At 38.4% G+C, this 20879-nt stretch overlaps 1 protein-coding gene across 3 annotated transcripts in view; it reads right to left on the bottom strand.

The window, feature by feature from the left end:
* Positions 1–3370: 3370 nt before the first annotated feature.
* The window catches only part of LAMP3 (lysosomal associated membrane protein 3), a 35770-nt gene continuing 18261 nt past the window's right edge, over positions 3371–20879 (bottom strand). The window contains exons 4-6 of one of the 3 annotated variants that reach the window (XM_041731533.1): positions 20321–20378; positions 16976–17146; positions 3371–5098 (exon numbers count right to left, since the gene is read on the bottom strand). In XM_041731533.1, the coding sequence (XP_041587467.1) occupies positions 4965–5098; positions 16976–17146; positions 20321–20378 (363 nt within the window). In that variant the 3' untranslated portion in view covers positions 3371–4964. Of the gene's footprint in view, positions 5099–13236; positions 14003–16975; positions 17147–20320; positions 20379–20879 lie in introns of those variants that run through there. The other 2 variants (XM_041731532.1, XM_041731531.1) reach the window with 2 other exon arrangements.

Below are 20879 nucleotides of genomic sequence, written 5' to 3'. Positions count from 1 at the left end.
GCTATATGTTGGCAAATTAAACTCCAACTAAAAAAAAGAAAATCTGTGCAGCAAAACATACATATAGGAAAAAACAAACAGTAAACTGGGAATAATTGTATAACTCTTATCACAGATGAAGGGCTATTTTCTTTAATATATAAAGAACTCCCACAAATCAATTTAAAAAAACTATAATGTGAGAGAAAATTGGAGGCTGATTTTAGATTGCACCTAGGAAGCTTCCAGGAGGGTTACAAATCAGTAGGTTTGATATGTAAAATATATAAAGAATTCATACAACTCAATAGCAAAAAACAAATAATCTAACTTAACAATGATCAAAGGACCAGAATACACATTTTTTCCAAAGAAGACATACAAATACCAACAGCTTATGAAAAGGTACTCAACATCACTAATCATCAGAGAAATACAAATCAAAACCACAATGAGATGTCACTTCACACCAGTTAGGATGGCTACTATCAAAAAACAAAAGAAAACAAATGTTGGTAGAGATACATACAAAGGGGAGCACTTGTACACCTTTGGTGGGAATGTAAAATGGACAGCCATTACGGAAAACAGTATGGATGTGCCTTAGAAAATTAAAAATAGAACTACCACATGATCCAGCAATCCCAGTTCTGCATATATATATATATATATTCAAAAGAAATGAAATCAGTGTCTTGTAGAGATATCTTCACTTCCACTTTCCTTGAAGCATTATTCACAATAGCCAAGATTTGGAAACTACCTAGGTGTCCATCAACTGCATGAATAAAGAAGATGCAGTATAAATGTACACAATAAAATAATATTCAGCCATGAGAAAGAAGTCCTGCCATTTGCGACAACATGGATGAACCTGGATAGACGTTATGCTAAGTGAAATAAGCCAGATAGAGAAAGATAAACATCATTTTAGAAAAACTTTTCAGCAGCTTCTTATAAATTTAAACATGTAACCACCTCGAGGCTTGGCAAATTTTCTGTAAAAGGAATGATAGTAAATGTTTTAAGTTTGGTGAACCAGTTTCTATTACAACTATTCAATTCTGCTGTTTGTAAAGCAGCCACGGATGACACATAAATAAATGGGCATGGTTATATTTCATACAAAAACAGGGGGCCAAACCATGGGCTGTAATTTTTTGACCCATTTTACCCTTGTTACCCATTTTACAATTGACTTCATGAGTTAGTGGATTGGACAGAATTCAGCTCAACATGAGCAATTCTGGACATATGGTAACACAGTCGAGTGTTCCAGGACCCAGTAACAAGCCAAGAGCTGTATCTTAAAGGGCATCTATTTCTCTGCAGCAAAGGGCATGACCTCCAGAATACCCAGGACCTATGTTATGATTCCCCTCCGGAAGTTTGCCAAAAACTCCATACTGTACCTTTTCCTACCACTGATACCTCCAACACGAGGCTTGCCTAATTGTATGACTCAAGCAGCAAAGCTGATTGCATTGCAGGCCTAGAGTTGCTACACTGCCCTTTCCTGTTCTGGCTCCACTCAAAACTGATAGCTTTTTGGGTTATGTGGTAAATGAGCCAGGGGAATTTTCCTAGCTGTGGAATGTTGCCTCCAGAACCTAAAAAGGCCTACCTGGTTTTCTGGTTTCTTCTTTGTGGCAAGGATGCAAGATGCAAAACATCTGTATTTTATTTTAGAGGGGATATCTGCCTCTGACCCCTTGGGTCCCTAAAAACTCCAATGAACTAATCAGTCCCTGAATCCTCAAAGGGTTTGTCTCCTACTTCCTGGAATACATGTGTTTTACCAAGGCCTCCAACATAATAATCATTCTATGCTTGTCCTAATTAGCATAATGTTATCAACATAATGGTTCAGTGTGATATCCTGTGGGATATCTGTGTGGTCCAGAGCTCTTTGGATTATATTCTGATAGAGAGTTAACAAATCCTTGAGGCAAAGCCATCAGTTAATATAGTAGAGCAATGGGCCGACACTCAACCTTGGTAAAAAGGCAGGTGTGCCTGAGCAGCAGCTGGTCAATAGACTATTAGCATCAGAAGTTAAGGGGCTGCTCTCCTGGGGAGGGGCTATACTTGGGGCAGAGTTGGTAGCAGGCTGAAAAGAACCCTGCCCTCATTAACCTTTGTATAGTTTCCTATTAAGCCACTTTTCTTAGCGTACATACTGGAATTTATTTACCTGAATTTCCCCCAAAGTAAACCAGCAATTCAACCTTAACAATGGTCCTGGTGTAGCATCCAAGGTGGCCCCCATTAATTTCCACCTCTCCTGGTCTTCACTTTCACGTTGTACCAGAGATGGTTGGTGTGACTGATAGAATACAGCACAAGTGATGATATGTAACTTCTGTGAATAGGTGGTCCGTCAATCTCTCTCTCTCTTGAATCACTCACCTGGGGAAAGTCAGCTGTCATGTTGTGAGCATTCGGATAGGCATGCCGCATGATGTGAACTTGGAAGCAGATCCTTCAGCGCCAGTTGAACTTTCAGATGACTACAGCTCTGGCCAACAGCTTAGCTGCAGCCTGGAAAGAGCCTGAACAGAACCACTCATCTAAGCTGCTCCAGGGTTTCTGACCCTCAGAAACTGTGAGATAATAAATGTTTGTTGTTTTAAGCTACCACGTTTGGGATTAACTTGTTACATAACCATACAGGACTGATACAGCTAATACAGGACTTCTTATTTATCTCAACCCCTGTCAGATGTCTGGCCTCTAGTAAGTCCTTAACCAGTGTTGGTTGAATGAATGAATAAATGGATGGATAAACTGTGGCAGCACTTAAGTAAACCAGTAATCTAGTCAGTCTGATTAAAGAGTTGAGAGATTTAATTTATAACTTTAATGTGGTTTACTTCTCAAAACTTCAGATTCTCTCAAGTAGATCTTTCTACCTAGCAATAAGGTGGCAGTAGAAACTAAAACAAAATCAACTGTAGAAAGATGATTTAACTTACTGATTCAAGCAACAACCTCCACGACAATGGTAAACAAAAAATTTTATAGCACTAAAACTGAATTATAAGACATAAATGACATAAATTCACCTCCAAAATAAGTTTTTTAAGGTTTTATTTATTTATTCATCAGAGACCTACAGAGAGACAGAGAGGCAGAGACATAAGCAGAGGGAGAAGCAGGCTCCATGCAGGAAGCCCAATGTGGGACTCAATCCCGGGACCCTGGGCTAACGCCCAGAGCCAAACACAAATGCTTAACCGCTGAGCTACCCAAGTGTCCCCAAAATAAGTTTTTATTACAAAAACTTTTTTTTTTTTTTTTTTAATTTTATTTATTTATGATAGGCACACAGTGAGAGAGAGAGAAGCAGAGACATAGGCAGAGGGAGAAGCAGGCTCCATGCACCGGGAGCCTGACGTGGGATTCGATCCTGGGTCTCCAGGATCGCGCCCCGGGCCAAAGGCAGGCGCCAAACCGCTGCGCCACCCAGGGATCCCTACAAAAACTTTTAATACAATTCAGTATTAAGACTAAACCAAGGACCTTGCCAACCCTATTGACACATAAGAGAACAAGTCAGGAAAGTCAATATGAACTCTAGGATGACCTGAATTATTCCTTTCCTAAAGAATTCTAGAAGTCTGTGGTTTTCTCTGTTAGTATACATAGTTCCTTCCTTTAGTTGTAAAAACAATCAGGGGTATAATTCTTGGCAGGTTGCTCTATAGAATGAAGTGAATCGTAATAGAAAATGTGGCTCTAACATGCATAAGGAACAAGTTACCACAAGGGGGGGGTGGGGAATCTACATTCAAAAAAGAAAAGTTGCTTGGTGATTAGAAGATTTTTCTATTTTAAGAAATAAAAAAATGACTTGAGAAGTTTAGTCCATTTCTTTATCTTTAGAGCCATAGCTGCACAATCCCATAAAAATGAGAAACTCTTGTTTTACAGAGAGCCCCGAGGTCTCCTTCAAGGAAGTAGAGAACTTTATTGAAGATCGGCTATTTCATTATCATTCAACCCCTCCTTTTATGTCTCCTAATATCTCATGATTCTGGAGAAATTCATTTTTGCTGGGAAAAAGGAGCATGTGCTAGTGAGAGGCCTTAGGCAGCACTCGGTGTTTTTGTTCTTGTAACCAATTTGGTGTAATGAACAGTCTAGAGACTTTGGTACCAGATCAACCGGTAGTTAAATTCTGGATCTGCCACTTGTTACCTGGGTAACATTGAAGTGATTATTTTCCTTAAGTTTGAGTTTACTCATCTATAAATTGTGAGAATTAAATGGGATGTACCTCAACTCAGCCTAGTGTCTGGCATACATGTGTTCAAAAACAAAGGGCTATTGTTTTTCGCTTATTAGTGAATTCTGTTGTCCACAGCCACCTAATTCTTAGTCTCTAGTGATTCAGTGGGAGGAATCATCAACACTAAAAGTATAAGTTGATTTGTTCCTCTTTTTGGTGTACAAAACTTGTGATGTGGTGGGCATTTTGATGACTTTTTAAAAAAAAAGTGGAAAAGGAGGCAAGTAGATCATCAGACATATGTATATCATATGAAACATGGATAGTAAAAGCATTAGAAGTCCATTTTATAGATAAAGCAGAGGCAGTTTTATAATGGGAAAGATGAAAGGTAAAGTAAAATCCCCAATGTGCACGGGTAGCATTTATTACAATTAACATTGTGGTTTATAATTTGGAAGCATATACCACTTTGCATACTTTATGTTAATTTAACATATCTCAAATGTTGACTTAGAATGGCTAAAATATTTTGAAGCAAATTGGAAAATACTCTGAAGCAACTCACTAGATCTTTCATAAAATGAACAAAAAATATGCAGAAATTGATTTGGTGCTTATATCAGAAATGGGTTTTGTGAAAGATGGTGGTTTACATTGTTAGAAGGACTAATGGTAAGGGAAGTACCCAATATCCTGGAACCGATGAAAGAATTCTCTAAACTCCATTATTTTCTTTTCCCCGGGGCACCAATTAGATTCTCTGGTATCCAGATGATTCGCGTCTTAGGTGGATTCCATAAACAATCAAACCCACAGCACAGAGACCAAGTACAATGGCCCCAATCACAGGTAGCACAACTGTGTAGTCAGATGAACACTCGTCCACTAAGAGAGAGAGAAAAAAATATGGTATAGTGGGTAAGGTTTGGTGAGGAAAGACCAGAAAGAGTGGGAAGGCTATGAACTTTGGAGTCAAACCCAAGACTGACTTTTTTTTTAAATTGAAGTATAGTTGACACACAACCGGGCTTGACTTTTTTTTTTTTTTTTTTTTTTATGATAGTCGCACAGAGAGAGAGAGAGAGAGAGAGGCAGAGACACAGGCAGAGGGAGAAGCAGGGTCCATGCACTGGGAGCCCGACGTGGGATTCAATCCTGGGTCTCCAGGATCGTGCCCTGGGCCAAAGGCAGGCGCTAAACTGCTGCACCACCCAGGGATCCCCCCGGGCTTGACTTTTAATCCCACCGCTAACTGTGTGAACTGCGATGAGTACTGAACCTTGCAATTTCCTCATTCATAAAGTAAGCAAATAAGGTTATCTTACTTAATCTTTCAACAGCGTTATATATTATTTGCTTGCAATTTGTCCTCTGCAAGTAGAATGTGCTTACATAAAACAGACTGCCACTAGAGTACACGTGATATCTGGAAAACATGTGATATTTATCTGTGTTTTCAAAAATATAAAACATTTTTGCTACACTTAACGTTCTTTTTTATTGCTTTTAATGAGCTAAAAATATTAGAAAAGTACCTAATTATTTATGAGAACTTAGAAATGAAACTTTATAAATTTGTCAAACTTTCTTTTTATTTCGTTAAGAAAGTATTCAATTCATTTAAAATGTAATCAGCCTCACCTGGGGAAAGATGGAGAAGCCTGAGGAAAAAAGGGAATGTGATTGAATACAAATAAGTAGAGAACTATATCTATATCTTATTCAAGGATAGGTAAAAGTCAACAGATGAATGGATAAAGAAGATGTGGTATACACACATAATGGAATATTATGTAGCCATAAAAAGGATGAGATCTTGACATTTGCAACAACATGGATGGACCTAGAAGGTATTACACTCAGTGAAATAAGTCAGATTGAAAAAGACAAATACCATATGATCTCCACTCATATGTGGAATCTAAAAAAACAAATGAATAAACAAACAAAAAAGCAGAATCAGACCTACAAATACAGAGAACTGATGGTTGCCAGAGGGAAGGGGTCAAAGGAAATGAGTTAAAATAGGTGGAAGATACAGACTTCCAGGAAGATACAGGAAGATACAGAAGAGGAAGATTCCAGGAAGAGTGGAAGATACAGGTATGGAATGAATAAGTCACAGGGATGAAAGGCACAGCATAGGAAATAGAGTCAATGATATTATAATAGCACTGTATGGTGACAGATGTAGTTACATTTGTGGTGAGCTTAGCGTTACGTATAGAGAGGCTAAATCACTATGTTGTACACCAGAAACTAATAAAACACCATGTCAACTTGAATAAAAAAAAGAAAAGAAAAAATCACCACTATATATTAAAGGGGGGAAAACCAACAGAAAGAAAAATGAATATAGTACTACAATGTGTTTTTTTCATAAATAAAGAAGAAATGAAGATATATTTGCTTGTATTTACATAAAACCTGGAAGGATAAGAATGCATGATAAACCAATAAAAGTATTTATAGGTGGCTAAGGGGAGAGTGGGATGGAAGAAAAACATGGTGAGGTCAAGGATTTGTAAGGTAAAACTGCATGTCACCTTAGTTTCAAACCAAATGCAAAGAAAATTTTAATCAAAATTTCAAATATTTGAATAGTATCTTATAAGAAAAAAAAAAGGACAGATAAGAGACTATATCCATGAGATCCTTGCTTAAACCAATATTAAAACAAATCAAGGATTAATTCTCACCTGAGGTCAGAGAAAAAAGAATCAGGAAGGACCAGGGGAGAGGGAATGATAGAGACTCCAGAAAATGACACATCTGTACAAGACAGGAACTGTGTTTTTCCTACACTGTTTGATGTGGCAGTGGACAATATTTATATAATTTTAACAATATATACATTATTAATTTAACAAAAAACAGTGATATAACCATAAAGGGAATGGTGTAAGAGTATGAAATCATCTGCCATAACAAGCAGTTTAAAGCTAATAAATTAAGAAATAAGAAAGCTTTTTAACTTTTTAAACAAGAATTATTGAGATAGTTATCATAAAAAATTATAAAAATTAGTTAAAAGTACTTTGTTTCTTAGAGGAAGGACAGGGAAAGGTTGCTTTTCATGATAAGCCCTTTTGGAGTACACAATTTTGTTACATATACCTTTTTTTAAATATTTATTTATTTATTTTAGAGAGACAGAGCAGACACACATGAGGGGCAGAGGGGCAGAGGGAAAGAGAATCTCAAGCAAACTCCCTGCTGAGTGTGGAGCCTCACATGGGGCTCAATCCCACGACCCCAAGATCATGACCTGAGCCAAAATCAAGTTGGACATTCAACTGACTGAGCCACTCAGGTGCCCTTGTTAAATATATATATGATATATATGTATATATATGTGATACATACATACATATCAATATGATATATATATATCAGTAAATATGTTTATGAGATTTAAAAAAGAACATCAACAAATTAAGAGTTTAATTTGAAGAGAAGGGTCTACCATTCCATGGCTGCTGTTCAAAGAAAGCTTTATGTTCTTGGAGGCAATGACTTGGACTATAATAATGACCGGATCCTTGTGCGGCATATAGATTCTTATAACATCGACACTGACCAGTGGACGCGTTGTAATTTCAACCTTTTGACTGGCCAAAATGAATCTGGAGTTGCTGTCCATAATGAGAGAATATATTTAGTTGGTGGTTATTCGATTTGGACAAATGAGCCTCTGGCTTGTATCCAGGTAGTGGATATAAGTAGAGAAGGCAAAGAAGAAGTATTCTATGGGCCTACACTCCCTTTTGCTTCCAATGGAATAGCAGCATGCTTCCTTCCAGCTCCATATTTCACATGCCCTAACCTTCAGACTCTTCAAGTGCCTCATCACAGGATTGGGACCATCTGAAAGCGAATGCTTTGTTAATAACTATCATGAACAGAAGGGAAAGAAAAGCTTCATTTTTGGATACTGGGCATGAAAACACCCAGTGCTCAATGCTTCCTTGTTTTGTTTTCTATGTCTTATATTCAGATAAAAATTAGCAAAAAATGAACCGTTTTCTAAAATACATTACCGAAAAAAAAAAAAGAGTTTAATTTGATTAAAATGATTTGGAAAAAAATACAAAAATGTCAAAACAAAATGTAAAACATATACACTAACATAATTCCACCACTAGGAACTTATACTAAAGATATATTCATTTAAGTACACAAAGAAATGTTACAATAATCTCAGTTCAAGAGAACAAAGTGGACAATCCACATATCCACCAAAACTGTAAAATGGCATATCTGTACAACAGAATATAATGGAGCCACTACAAAGAAAATGCTAGATCTCAGCATGCTGATGTGGAAGTTCCCTAAGATCTGTGCTGCTTTGCATGAGCCCAAACAAATGTGCATGTGTGCCTGAAACGAAAAGATATGCAAGATGCTGGGCAGGTGTAGGTGGGAGTGGAGAGCAATTTCTACTTACCATATAGTTTTACACTATTTAATGTCACATTGCATAAATGTTTTTTAAATGCAGAAAAGTACACAAAGAAAATAATTATCTAGGGCGCCTGGGTGGCTCAGCGGTTTGGTGCTCAGCCTTTGGCCCAGAGCATGATCCTGGAGTCCGAGGATCAAGTCCCACATCAAGCTCCCTGTGTGGAGCCTGCTTCTCCGTCTGCCTATGTCTCTGCCTCTGTGTGTCTCTCATGAATAAATAAATAAAATCTTCAAAAAAAAAAAAAAGAAAGAAAGAAAAGAATTATCTAGTCACCACAGTCCTTTCACTTGAATGAATCACTGCCAACCTTGAAGGCATTTGCTTCCTCTGTACATACATGAGAGTGTGTGTGTGTGTGTGCACATGCATGTGTTTATGTGTATGCTTAAAGAAACATCACTATCTTTTAAAATAGTATTTTCTCACTATAAGTAATTAAGATGATCTACGAAAGCTCACAAAGCTGCAAAAACTATAGGAGAGGAAGAAATCTCTTCCAAGATTCTTCCAACTGGTTTAAAAATTACTATTAATAGGAAAAAACATCTAAGTTTTATTATGTGTGCACAGAAGGTTGATATTAAAATTGATACCCAAAGAAATAACCAAGAAAGACAGTTTTGATACATTTTAGACAAATAGATAATAGGTTTATGAGGAATTGACAGAATAAAGGAAACATGTTTGAGAGCTTCAATTAGTAGGGAAGTTTAAGTGGAATTTGGACTAAGATAGCAGATTAGCAAAAGGTAAGGGGTTTTGTTTCTATAGCTTTATTGCCTTTAAATCTCCTTTCTCTAGTGATAAGTCTTTTTACTTTACTACAGAGAGGATAGCTTTTTTTTTTTTTTTTTTTTTTGAGAGGATAGCTTTCATATGGGAGATTTATTTCCTGCTTTTAGGGCGACAGAGGAGGATCTATGAATGCTGTTTCTCAAGTAGCTTCAATTCAAAATAATCAGTATGCTGTGGTGGTACATTTTGGGCTGCCCTCGCCTGAACCCTTTACAAAACCAATCACCTGAAAAGCACCCATCCAGAAATTATCCTTGCTAAATCATGGACAAATATGACTTCAGATGTCTCTCTTTACAACTATAAGGACAGATGGGTAGAATAATAAATACAAGTACTTTTATTAAAATAGAATCATGCAAGTGCTATTTAACCAAATTTGTTGATTTTAATTTAACTTCATTTCATTGAAGAAAAAAAGCTAAAGGAAAACTGGGACAATTACCAAACTTCAAATAAATGTATCTTTGTCACAAGATAAGAGTTACGAAGATCATGAAAGATCCCTGTAAGGTTCAAATAAGAGATTATAAATACACACTAAAGGATTATGAAATGCATTAAGAGGGTTATGAAATAAATGACAGACATGGATTTTCTAAACTGTGTTTTCAATTTAGACAAGATCTATTGATAGTGTTTTGAAAGATTAGCACTAGCAGATTCCCTTCTAGCTCTTTTCTTCCCAACTCAAATTTTGAACATATTATTTTTTTAAATCATTGTTTGAGTTTACATTATTTCAATTCTATTTGATAACTGCCATTCCTATAGTTTAAAAAGTTTGTTTCAAATATATAACACATTGGCAATTCAAAGTCAAAATAATTCAAAATGTTGTAGGTTGAGATGTTCCACTTTCACCATTGCCCCATCTTTTTAAGTCCCCCTGTCATAATCACTTTATTTATTTGAGAGAAAGATAGAGAGAATGCAAATGATGGCAGGGCTTGAGGGAGAGGCAGAGGAAGAAGGAGAGAGAATCTTGAGCAGACTGCACTGAGAATGGAGTTAGAGGTGGGACTCAATCATCATCCTGAGATCATGACCGGGGCTGAAACAAAGAGTTTGATGCTTATCCTGACTGAGGCACCCAGGTGCCCCAATGATATATTTTGAGTAACTTCCCTATACATATATAAATATGTATGTTCTCATTCTTTCTTATAACTGTATTCTTTTGTGGGATGTATCTGTCCCAGACTGATGAACACTTCTTTTTTTTTTATTTTTTGCTATTATAAATAATGCTATAATGAATAACCATGTACATATTTCATATACAAGAAGGTGTGACCTTATGATAGATTTACAGACCCATAGTTGTTTCATGCTTTTTATATTTAACTACTTAAATAGATTAAATCCCCCCCCCTTTTTTTTTTACTGTGGCTTCTCTATTCCTGAGAGATACTTGTTTATATCCTTCTTTATAATGTGGCTTCTCTCTGATCTTACCAAATTTCATTGTCAAGCATTTTTTTTTAAGAAGAGCTCATTGGTGTTGTATCCCTTGAATTATTTCATGTTTGAAGATATCTGTCTACTATCTTAATAAATAATATTTTGGGGTCACACTTTCTTTCCCTTAGGGTTTTGTAGACATTGGTTTATTGTTTATTTGCTTTAAATTATTGTAAATAAATCTGAGGGCAACTTTAACTTTCCCCTTTATAGGTGATACACTCTTTTGAGGAGGAGAGAGAATTCATATGTCTAAGGAATTATCTTTAAAGTTCTATAGCTTAGTTTGGATGTATCTCAATGCTAAACTTTCTGTGTCAGTTTCTTTTTTTTCCCCTGGGACACACTATGCTCTTTTTTTCCTGGGACAAACTTCAGTAATTTATCTTAAGGAAAATTTCTGAAACCATCAAGTTTATCTTTCTTCTATTTTTAACTCTCTATTTCAGAGGCACCAATTATCCTTACTTTAGATGATCTGAATATCTTCCATACCTAGCACCTGCCCTATAATTTCATAATTTTAATTTTTATCTCCATTAACTGCTGATTTCAGTTATTTTCTCTATGAAAATAATTTATATTTCAGCTCTACTGCTTCTGCCTCTTACTATTTCTATTTATTATTAGGTGTTGCTTTGATACTCAAAGTGTTCACTTGTAGGAGTGAAATCTCGCATTCACCTCACTCTTTCATTATAACACTTCATCCATGATTTCTCGTTATATGGAATTCACACTCTTATTAACTGATACTCAGCAAAAACCAATTGTCAGGGATTTCTCTCCATTCCTAAAATTATGTTTTCTTTGCATTTTGTCAACTATGTTCCTTTCTAACTCTCCTTTAATTGTGGTAAGAGAGACATAAAAATTACCATTTCAACTATTTTAAGTATACACTTCAATAAATACATTCACATTTTTGTGCAACCACTATCCATTTTCAGAACATTTTTCATTTTGCAAAACTAAAACTCTATAGCCATATTTTGATCTAATCATATTATTTTTATTTATTTTGCTGCAGTAATTTTGCATAGAGGTCATAGAGCTTGTTTTCATCTTGCTTATTCTTTTTTTTTTAAGTTTTTTTTTTTTATTTTTAAGTAATCTCTACACCCAACATGGGGCTTGAAATGACAAACCCAAGATCTTGCTCACAACCCTCATCTTGCTCACTCTTAAGCATCTTATCCATGACACTGCATTTCCTTCAATATCATTTGGGTAAATTAGGGCCTTTCTGCCCATTATGTCTGAGATCGGTTAATGTTTCCCATTGAGCAACCTATTTGGATTCTATCTTCTTTTTTGTACCTTGAGAATTAGCTATAGCCTGGGGGTAGCCTGTGATTTGGGGTTGGCTCCCCAGTTCACTTCCATCAGTCTCTGTGTTGACTCTGCCTCTTCACAGTACCCATTTTCACTACTCCTAGATGAGAAGAGATAAAATGACCGTCTATTTCCCTCCAGTTTTTTTAGGAATGGTAGTAAGCGTTCATAAGATTTCTTTTTTCTCTCACCATATGGCTTCCTGGTGAGTGTGGTGGGGGGAAGCAGATGCCCAGAGCCCAGCTCTGCTGTCCACTCAACTGTTCTTCTGAATCTTGTTTCTTTTTTGTTCACCAGTTTTAAAAGGTAATCGCAATAGATTGTATCTCCACTGCTACTGGTGATTTTAAACATTCTTCCTCGCTCCTCCCCCCATTAGATAATGAGGAAGGAAAATTCTAGTCCCTATTTTTTTTAAGATTTTTAAAAAATTTTTATTCATTCATGAGAGACACACACACACAGAGAGGCAGAGACACAGGCAGAGGGAGAAGCAGGCTCCATGCAGGCAGCCTGATGTGGGACTCGATCCCGGGACTCCAGGATCACGACCTGGGCCTAAGGCAGGCGCTAAACCACTGAGCCACCCAGGGGTCCCATCTAGTCCCTATTTTAACTCTACTTTTTCATTTCATATGTTTCTATAATATTTAAAAGAAAAACTTAAACCATCTTCATGTATTTCCTGTTTCCATTTTTTTCTTAAAAATTAAGAATCAGTACTGCAGAATAAATCATAACCATTTTAAACAGTTAATGAGGCAAAACCAAAATTCAGACACACATTTATACACATTCGCTAATCAATGTGTTTTGAAATTCATACATAATTCTTTAATCACAACACATTTGTGAAAACCTAGAAACAATAAAAATTCTCAACAACACAATAAGTATATTATTATATACTGTTGATAGCATATTCATGATAGCAACCATAATAATGACACTTTGCACCTTTGCACAGAGAAATGCTTATGATGCACAGGTAACAAAGGATTCCAAACCGGGTTCTCTGTATGCTCCGGTTTGTAAAATATGCATGTGAGGGAAATATATCAAAATTAACAATGGCTAGGTTCTCTCCAGGTGGGCATTCGTGAAGGTTTCTATTCTCTCTAGGTGGGTTGCAGAGGGAGGGGTGAATTCAGGATGCTCCACCCTCCACAGAAGATAAAAATGGGGGTCTAAACCTGCAGGACCCGCAAGCAACAGGTGCGCTAAGGGCAAGGGGCAAGCACAGCCTGCAGGGGAGGCTCGCAGGGGCGGCCCGCAGCGCTTCCCGGGAGCGCCCAGCACCTGCCGCGGACCCCAGAGAGTGCCCAGCAGCGCCCTGCAGTAAGCTGCGCACCCCTGGACCCCGAGGCCGCTCCGGGGGATGCCAAGGGCCCAGGGCCGCCTCCCGCCCCTAAGTGAACTGCCTTATTCCTCTCTTCTTGATTTTAATTCCCCTTCTTTCCCCATGTGCTGTGGGAGAAATTTCCACACACTAGACCAGTAACCTTCCTTTAGTCATTCTCCCGGATGGTCATGGCTGGGTGCGATGCGATACAGGACCTCTGAGATACCCCCGAGGTGGAGCTAGAAACAGGAGTTGGAGACGGGGATGGTTGATTCCTGCTGGAGGAACCTGTTGCAGGGCCTGCTGGAGATGGAGAGACACGGCATCTCTCCGAAGGCTAGCCCTCGCTGGTAAACCGGGTCACAGCCCAGACTTCCCTCAACATTTCCTGTTGTAAGGAGGGAACAGGAATGTCTTAACACTTGAAACGTCTTAGGGCTCTTAAAGCTCTCTTGAAGCTGCTGTGTGCCCTCCCGACCCCCTCACTTCTGAGAAAATGGAAAGAGATGAAATCCTTCCAGGGAAAGCCAGACCATCCTCTGGATAAGCAGTGGTTAGAGTGCTGTTGCCAAATTTCATAAACTTCCTGTTAAAAACAGTGAGTGGCACTTCTGGCAAATACAGAAAAACGAGAAAACCTTTTTCAGGAAAAGCAGTTAAAACCATTACTCACTGTTTTCTCCAAAATAAAAACATCAGTTCTCCTATTTCCTATTTTTTTTTTTTTTTTAATGCAGACTCCAGGTCCAGCAGGGAGCTCAAGGCCTGGCTTGAACTCAGGACCCTGAGATTAAGACCAAGGTGAGATCAAGAGTCACTGAGCCACTCAGGTGCCTCCTCAATTATCCTCTTTAAACAATGTAAAAATTGTTTAAACATTGTAAACAATTATAATGTAACAATGTAATGTTTATCCTCTTTAAACAATGTAGGCGGTTGAGCGTCTGTCTTCAGCCCACATGGTGATCCTGGAGTCACAGAATCAAGTCCCACATCCCTGCATGGAGCCTGCTTCTCCCTCTGCCTATGTCTCTGCCTCTCTCTGTGTCTCTCTCATGAATAAATAGAATCTTTTTTTAAAAAGTGAAAAAAGAAAACTGTATTAAAAAATAAACAATATAAGAAAGAAAACCATGAATAAGATTGTAAGCTGGGGATCACTGGGTGGCTCAGTGGTTTAGTGCCTGCCTTCAGCCCAGGGCATGATCCCGGAGTTTTGGCATCAAGTCCCGCATTGGGCTCCCCGCATGGAGCCTGCTTCTCCCTCTGCCTGTGTCTTTGCCTCTCTCTATGTCTCTAATGAATAAATAAATAATATCTTTTAAAAAAATTGCAAGCTATATTTGATAGAATTTTCCTCCACTTATCAATCTCTCCCAATCAGGAATCCCTGGCTTATGATTTTTTTTTTGGTAAATGTTTGCTTACAAGGAAAGTGGGTGGTGCCTTCAGCTTAGGTCATGATCTCAGGGTCCTGGGATGGAGCCCCATGTCGGGCTCCCTGCACAGCGGGGAGTCTGCTTCTCTCCCTCCCCGCTGCTGCTCCCCTTGAAAAAAAGGAAAATGGATAATAATCTGGGGAAATCTACCTATTCTTTCTGTTTGCCATTCCTGATTCTTTGGATGCTTTGACCCCTGGCTATAATGGCCCAAATTAACAAAATTACAAGGATAGGCTAGAATCAAATAAGAATAGAGACAAAGCAGAAAAAAAAATGTGAAGGAGGCAGACAACAAATGAAGGTGAAAAAATTGGTTAAGAATGTGGCAAGTTGAGAATTATATGAAAGGGGAAGGACGGGAGGGAATGAAATGAAAAGGTAGCTTTTCTATGTTTCCCTGTGGGCACTGCTAAGAGAGGCCAGATGTATGTTGCTGAAAGGTTTTATTTCTCACCTCTGCTATGACAAGGTTTCCCACTTGCTCACTTCCTGCTTCACAGAGGTTCAGAGGCAGAGGAAGAGCAAGTGTGTACCTTATTTTTTAAGATCACATGATTAATTACAGAGGCTTTTCAAACCTTCATCATGAATTTTTAAGTTTCCTCAAGTTGGAAGTTTTGAGACCAGATGACAAAGTGGGTGCCACACCTACTAAGAAATTTTTAATATTTTTATCTTAGCACTGTGGTAAAGGTCCAAAATGGAGGCAGAGATTTCAAGATTCAGACAAAACCTACAGAAATCAGGGGGTCTGAGACCAGCAACACTTTAATCCTTCCTCTGTTCCATGCTTCCTAGCAAGTATATCAGAAGATTTTTGTAGGCACATTTTCAACTTTATAATGGAACTCAAAGATAAGTTTGGTTCACATTACAGAAATGGAATTTACAGCTAAACTTTTAGCTAAATCTATATATGAAAATTGAGAAGTACTCGTAATGTTTTTAGCTATTATGAGAGGAAGGTTTTAGAAACTGAAATTCAATTCCTAGACATACATAGAAATCTTCTTTTTTTTCATAGAAATCTTTATAACCTGTTTCCCCAGAAGGGAAAAAAAAAACTTTCAGAAAGTCACCTTGGTCTGCCCCTGGCCTTCTGCCTAGAACCTGCTTCTCTCTGTGGGGAAGTTGCATAGAACTCAAAGCAGAAGTTACATAGAAACTAAAACCAACTATAAGGAAGCTCTAGTCAGGGGAATTGAGAAGAGGGAGCCCAACAGAGTATATATTTCTATGTTGAATTATTGCAATTTTCTCTTTTCTCTCTGCAAGTGGGAAAGAATCTATTCTGAAATCTTGAGTTTTAGATATTACTAATAGGATCTTAAAAGTTTCCAAATATACCTGAGTTTCCCAGTACTCAACAGTTCGGAAAGGGAAAGTTGCAGATGGTATTTTCTGAATTTTTGATTGAGTATGTGTGTGTGTGTGTATTTGGAGGAGGCAGGATATGTGTTTTGGTTTTACCAGGAGAATGCATCCTGTTGTCGAGAGTGGTGGATATGAATGAGTTAAAGTAGCTGATTTTTTTTTAAGATTTTATTTATTTATTCATGAAAGACACAGAGAGACAGAGACACAGGCAGAGGGAGAAGCAGGCTCCATGCAGGGATCCCAATGTGGGATTCGATCTGGGACTCCAGGATCACGCCCTGACCTGAAGGCAGGTGCTTAACTGCTGAGCCACCCGGGCTTCCCTAAAGTATCTGATTTTGAGATTGGTATTGACTCAAAGGAATGACAGGAGGGAAAGTTGGACAGAGAAAGCTTGGCCCTAAAAGCTTTGTGGAATCATACTGTCATGGAAACTCATGTGACCCTTGTCCCTTTGACAGCTTCACACACAAATAACAACTTGAAACTACCCCCTGGGTCTCTGAAGTTTATGCTTGTGACATGAGGAAGACTCGACTTACCATTACCAAAGTGGTCATCTTCGAAATCAAAGGCTTGAAATTGGACATTCATTGTTTTCAGTTGAAAGTGGGTTGACAGCTGGATGCTCTGTTCGCTCACACATTTGAAGGAATGCCCAACCCCAGTCTCGAACATCACCACAGAGCTTTTCATTCCTTGGTAGATTTTCTCTGAAAACACAAGGATGACATATAACCACATCTTAGTATGTATCCATTGAATTTCAGCTGTTCCCGGGTGGCCCATAGGCAGTTAAATGGCCTTCGTTCAGATGTGGCCTTCAGGGTTTTGCCTTTTCCTCGTGAAGAACCCCTCTGGTGCTCTTGGGGACTTTTTTCTGGTATTATGTGGTATAGGCGGGCAAACACATAAACTGGAATGTACTAGCTTTGGAATGAGAATTTTTAGGACCTTTTTCTTCAGTTGTCTTAAATCATTGGGGGCAGCATTGGTGGGGACAAGTGTCAGTGCTTGGGGACTACAGTGAAGTGCCCACAAAGCCCTCAGAAATAAGTGACGGGCACTGAGGGGGGCACTTGATGGGATGAGCACTGGGTGTTATTCTGTATGTTGGCAAATTGAACACCAATAAAAAATAAATTTATTATTTAAAAAAAAGAGAAGTAGGTTGCTTTCTGTGACAGTCACATGAACCCTTAATGAATCAGAATAGACATACACAGTCACCTAGTGGAACATTTGCATATTACCAGACTGTATTAATCTAGCAAAGCGATGGGCTAATCCCATCATTAGGAGGGGTTGTTACATCCATCCATAGAAACATGGTAAAGAGAGCAGCCTATCTCTGCCCATCTGAGTGCTTTTGGAAGAGAAAGACCTGTTCAAGGACTGGCGCTCTACTATGACAGGTATACCCTTTTCAAGGAAACATATGCTTCAAGGCAGATGGGGCTAAACATCTTAATCATATTATTACCTCCATTTGCTGTAATTCTGTTCACCAAACACCCTTCTGATAATACTTTGGCTTCTTGAATGGGAGAAAATCCACTGGTCAGAGGACCCACCTGTCTAGTCCCCTTGGTAGTTACCATAAGAAATAGTTCCATGATAAATGCACATATTTGCATTTTTATTTTATACATTAGTTTCATGACCTTGGTTTAAATGTCTTCTTGAAGACACAGACAATACATAAGGCGGTGCTGACAGCCCCCGCAGTTGAGGACCAGACTATGGACCTTAGTGAATTCACCAAAGTTGTGCCTGTGAGGAATACCCACAGGCTGCTAATGAGGGAACCTGAAAGTCTCCCTCCTTTCCTGCCTCTGTGGGTGTGTTTGCCTGTGTCTAATGTAGCCTTCCACATCAAGGGTCTGCTTGCTATGCAGAGGGGGCCATGCAAATACTCTGCATGCACTGTCCTAATTCTCATACAATCTTTTGAGATCGATTCTACTGTCTCCATTTTACAGACAAGGAAATGGAGAGTTGGAGAACTGAAAACATTTGCCTAAGATCCTACAGCACAGCTAGTAAGTGGTATTTGGACTCAAGCAGTCTGATTCTACAGTCTGCTGTCTTGATCACTATCCTATTGTGTCTCCTGACCATTACTGTACTATGTACTGTAGATTCTTGCATATATACATGCAAAAATCCCTCATGATGCACTCCATTATCCACGTTCACTACTATATCATGTCTTATATCCAGGGTAGTCCACTACTATGACTCCCACTAACATTACAACAATCATTACCTCTGTAATTACCGCTACCACCACCACTGATGTGTAAATTATCATTATTGTGATTTCTACAGCTCCTGCTACTACTGCTGAGTCTGGAATTGTTGAGTTGTTGTTTTATCCCCTTTGTCAGCCTCTAGCTTAGCTTCTGGTCTGACTTTCCCCTCTCCTGTTTCTTGAGACATTACTACTCTATTGCTGGTTAAAATTTAGTCCATGCTTTGTGATATCATTTGCTAATTTATGTTAGAATTCACAATATGTATTCCCAGCCTATATGAGCACCCTTGTCTAAGTGAGGTACTATATATGAAAATGAGTCATCAACTTGACATCTTACTTACTTTTAACCAATAATCATTGACAACATCCTCTTGAACAGCATCAATAAAATATATCTTATATTTTAAATAGACATTTCTCCACATTTTCATCTCTTGGCAAGTTTCTTTAGTATAGGTTCCTTAATAAGATAAGTTTAAGCTAGTCAAAAGACAGAATTTTAAAAAGGAGAAAAAAGACATGTGTGGTACCTGGCACAGAGTAGGTGCCAGCAATGGTTTGTTATCCAAGTCTGGGCTTTCCAGAGAAACATTTGAAACCTTGAGAAACTCATCTGAATTGGCTGGGAGCATTACTTTCCTAGACAGGAACCTTAGAGGAGTTCTCTCAACTGGCCCTACTGTGGCTAATTCTCTATATAGCAACCAAACTGAATTTTTATAAATGTAAATTTGATATACCATTTCCCTACACCAAACCCTCCTATGGCATCCTTTCACACTTTAAACTAAAATCCAAAGTTCTCACCTTACCTTACCCACAAGCCCTACATGGTCTGGCCTGGATGACCCTCAGACCTTATCTGCTGCTTTCTTCACTCTCTTGGGCACACACAGTACTTGCTACTCCCTGAACAGATGAGCAAGTTCACTTCTAAGGATTTGTGTATCTGTTGTTCCTGCCACCTGAAAAAAAGGCTCCTCCAGGCCCAGGGCCCCCAAATGGGGATACTTCTCTACTCAAACTTCCCCTCTTTAGAGATACTTTCCTCCCTGAGGGCTTCCCAAAGGTCCTACCAAGAATATCTTTCTAATCCTCTCCCCCAGGACCTGCTTGTGTTTGCTCATAGAACTTAACACTACTTAACTATTATAATTTAATGTGTCTGTTTATGGTCCTCTCCCCACTTCTAGAATGTAAGCTCCATGACAGCAGGGACAATACATTTGGATAATAAGGATTTCTATTACAGGGCTTGGCACCTAGCTGGCACTAACTACAGTTTTGTTTTGTTTTTGTTTTTTTGTTTTTGGAGGTTTTTTTTTGTAGCACGAATGCATGATTCCAAGAGTCTAGAATAAATTGCACCATTAATAGCAAATCTGTCCAAAAGTCACTAAACTCCTTACAGTTGCTGATAATGATCCCTGACATAATGTACTCCAGCCTCCTTCATGAGCAGATGAGCAAACTGAAGCAAACAAAGATGTAGTACGTTTTCCTGGTTACTTTCTCAGTCTGTCTCTCCAAAGCAGCATCAAAGATTAGCAAATTCAATGGGGTGTGAAATGAGCTAACCTGAAGCACAGCATCACTGCTAGTGGAATGGCCTTCTCTAACTGCTTACCTGGATTTGAGACCGTCAAATAGGCTCCCACTTCATTGATATAATATGAGTTTTCATCCTGTAAAACAGCAGTGTATTAACCTTTGGGCAATCTTTTTTTATGTTAACGATCCTAGTTTACAAACTTTGTTTAGGCAAGGGGCAGCCCCGGTGGCTCGGCAGTTTAGCGCCGTGATTCTGGAGACCCGGGATCGAGTCCCACATCAGGCTCCCTGCATGGAGCCTGCTTCTGTCTCTGCTTTTGTCTCTGCCTGTGTCTCTGCCTCTCCCTGTGTCTCTCATGAATAAATAAATAAAATCTTAATAAAAATAAAATAAAGCAGCACTGCCTCATCTCCAACAAATAATCTCTGATGCTTACAGGAATGTGAGAAGTCCACACACTGTCCTAAAACTCATCATTAAAAAAAAAAAAAAAAACTTTGTTTAGGCAAGATTCCAGCTCTTTGATCTTTGATATGGGGTTTTGGGGGTGTATTGGTATGGAGCCATAATTGTGTCTGAAAAGTTCAAAAAAGTCAATATACCACACAATAAATAAATAATAAGCAATAGTTTA

This window comes from Vulpes lagopus, chromosome 17 (assembly GCF_018345385.1).
Source record: "Vulpes lagopus strain Blue_001 chromosome 17, ASM1834538v1, whole genome shotgun sequence".
NCBI lineage: Eukaryota > Metazoa > Chordata > Mammalia > Carnivora > Canidae > Vulpes > Vulpes lagopus.
This window is presented reverse-complemented; position numbering and strand designations above follow the sequence as displayed.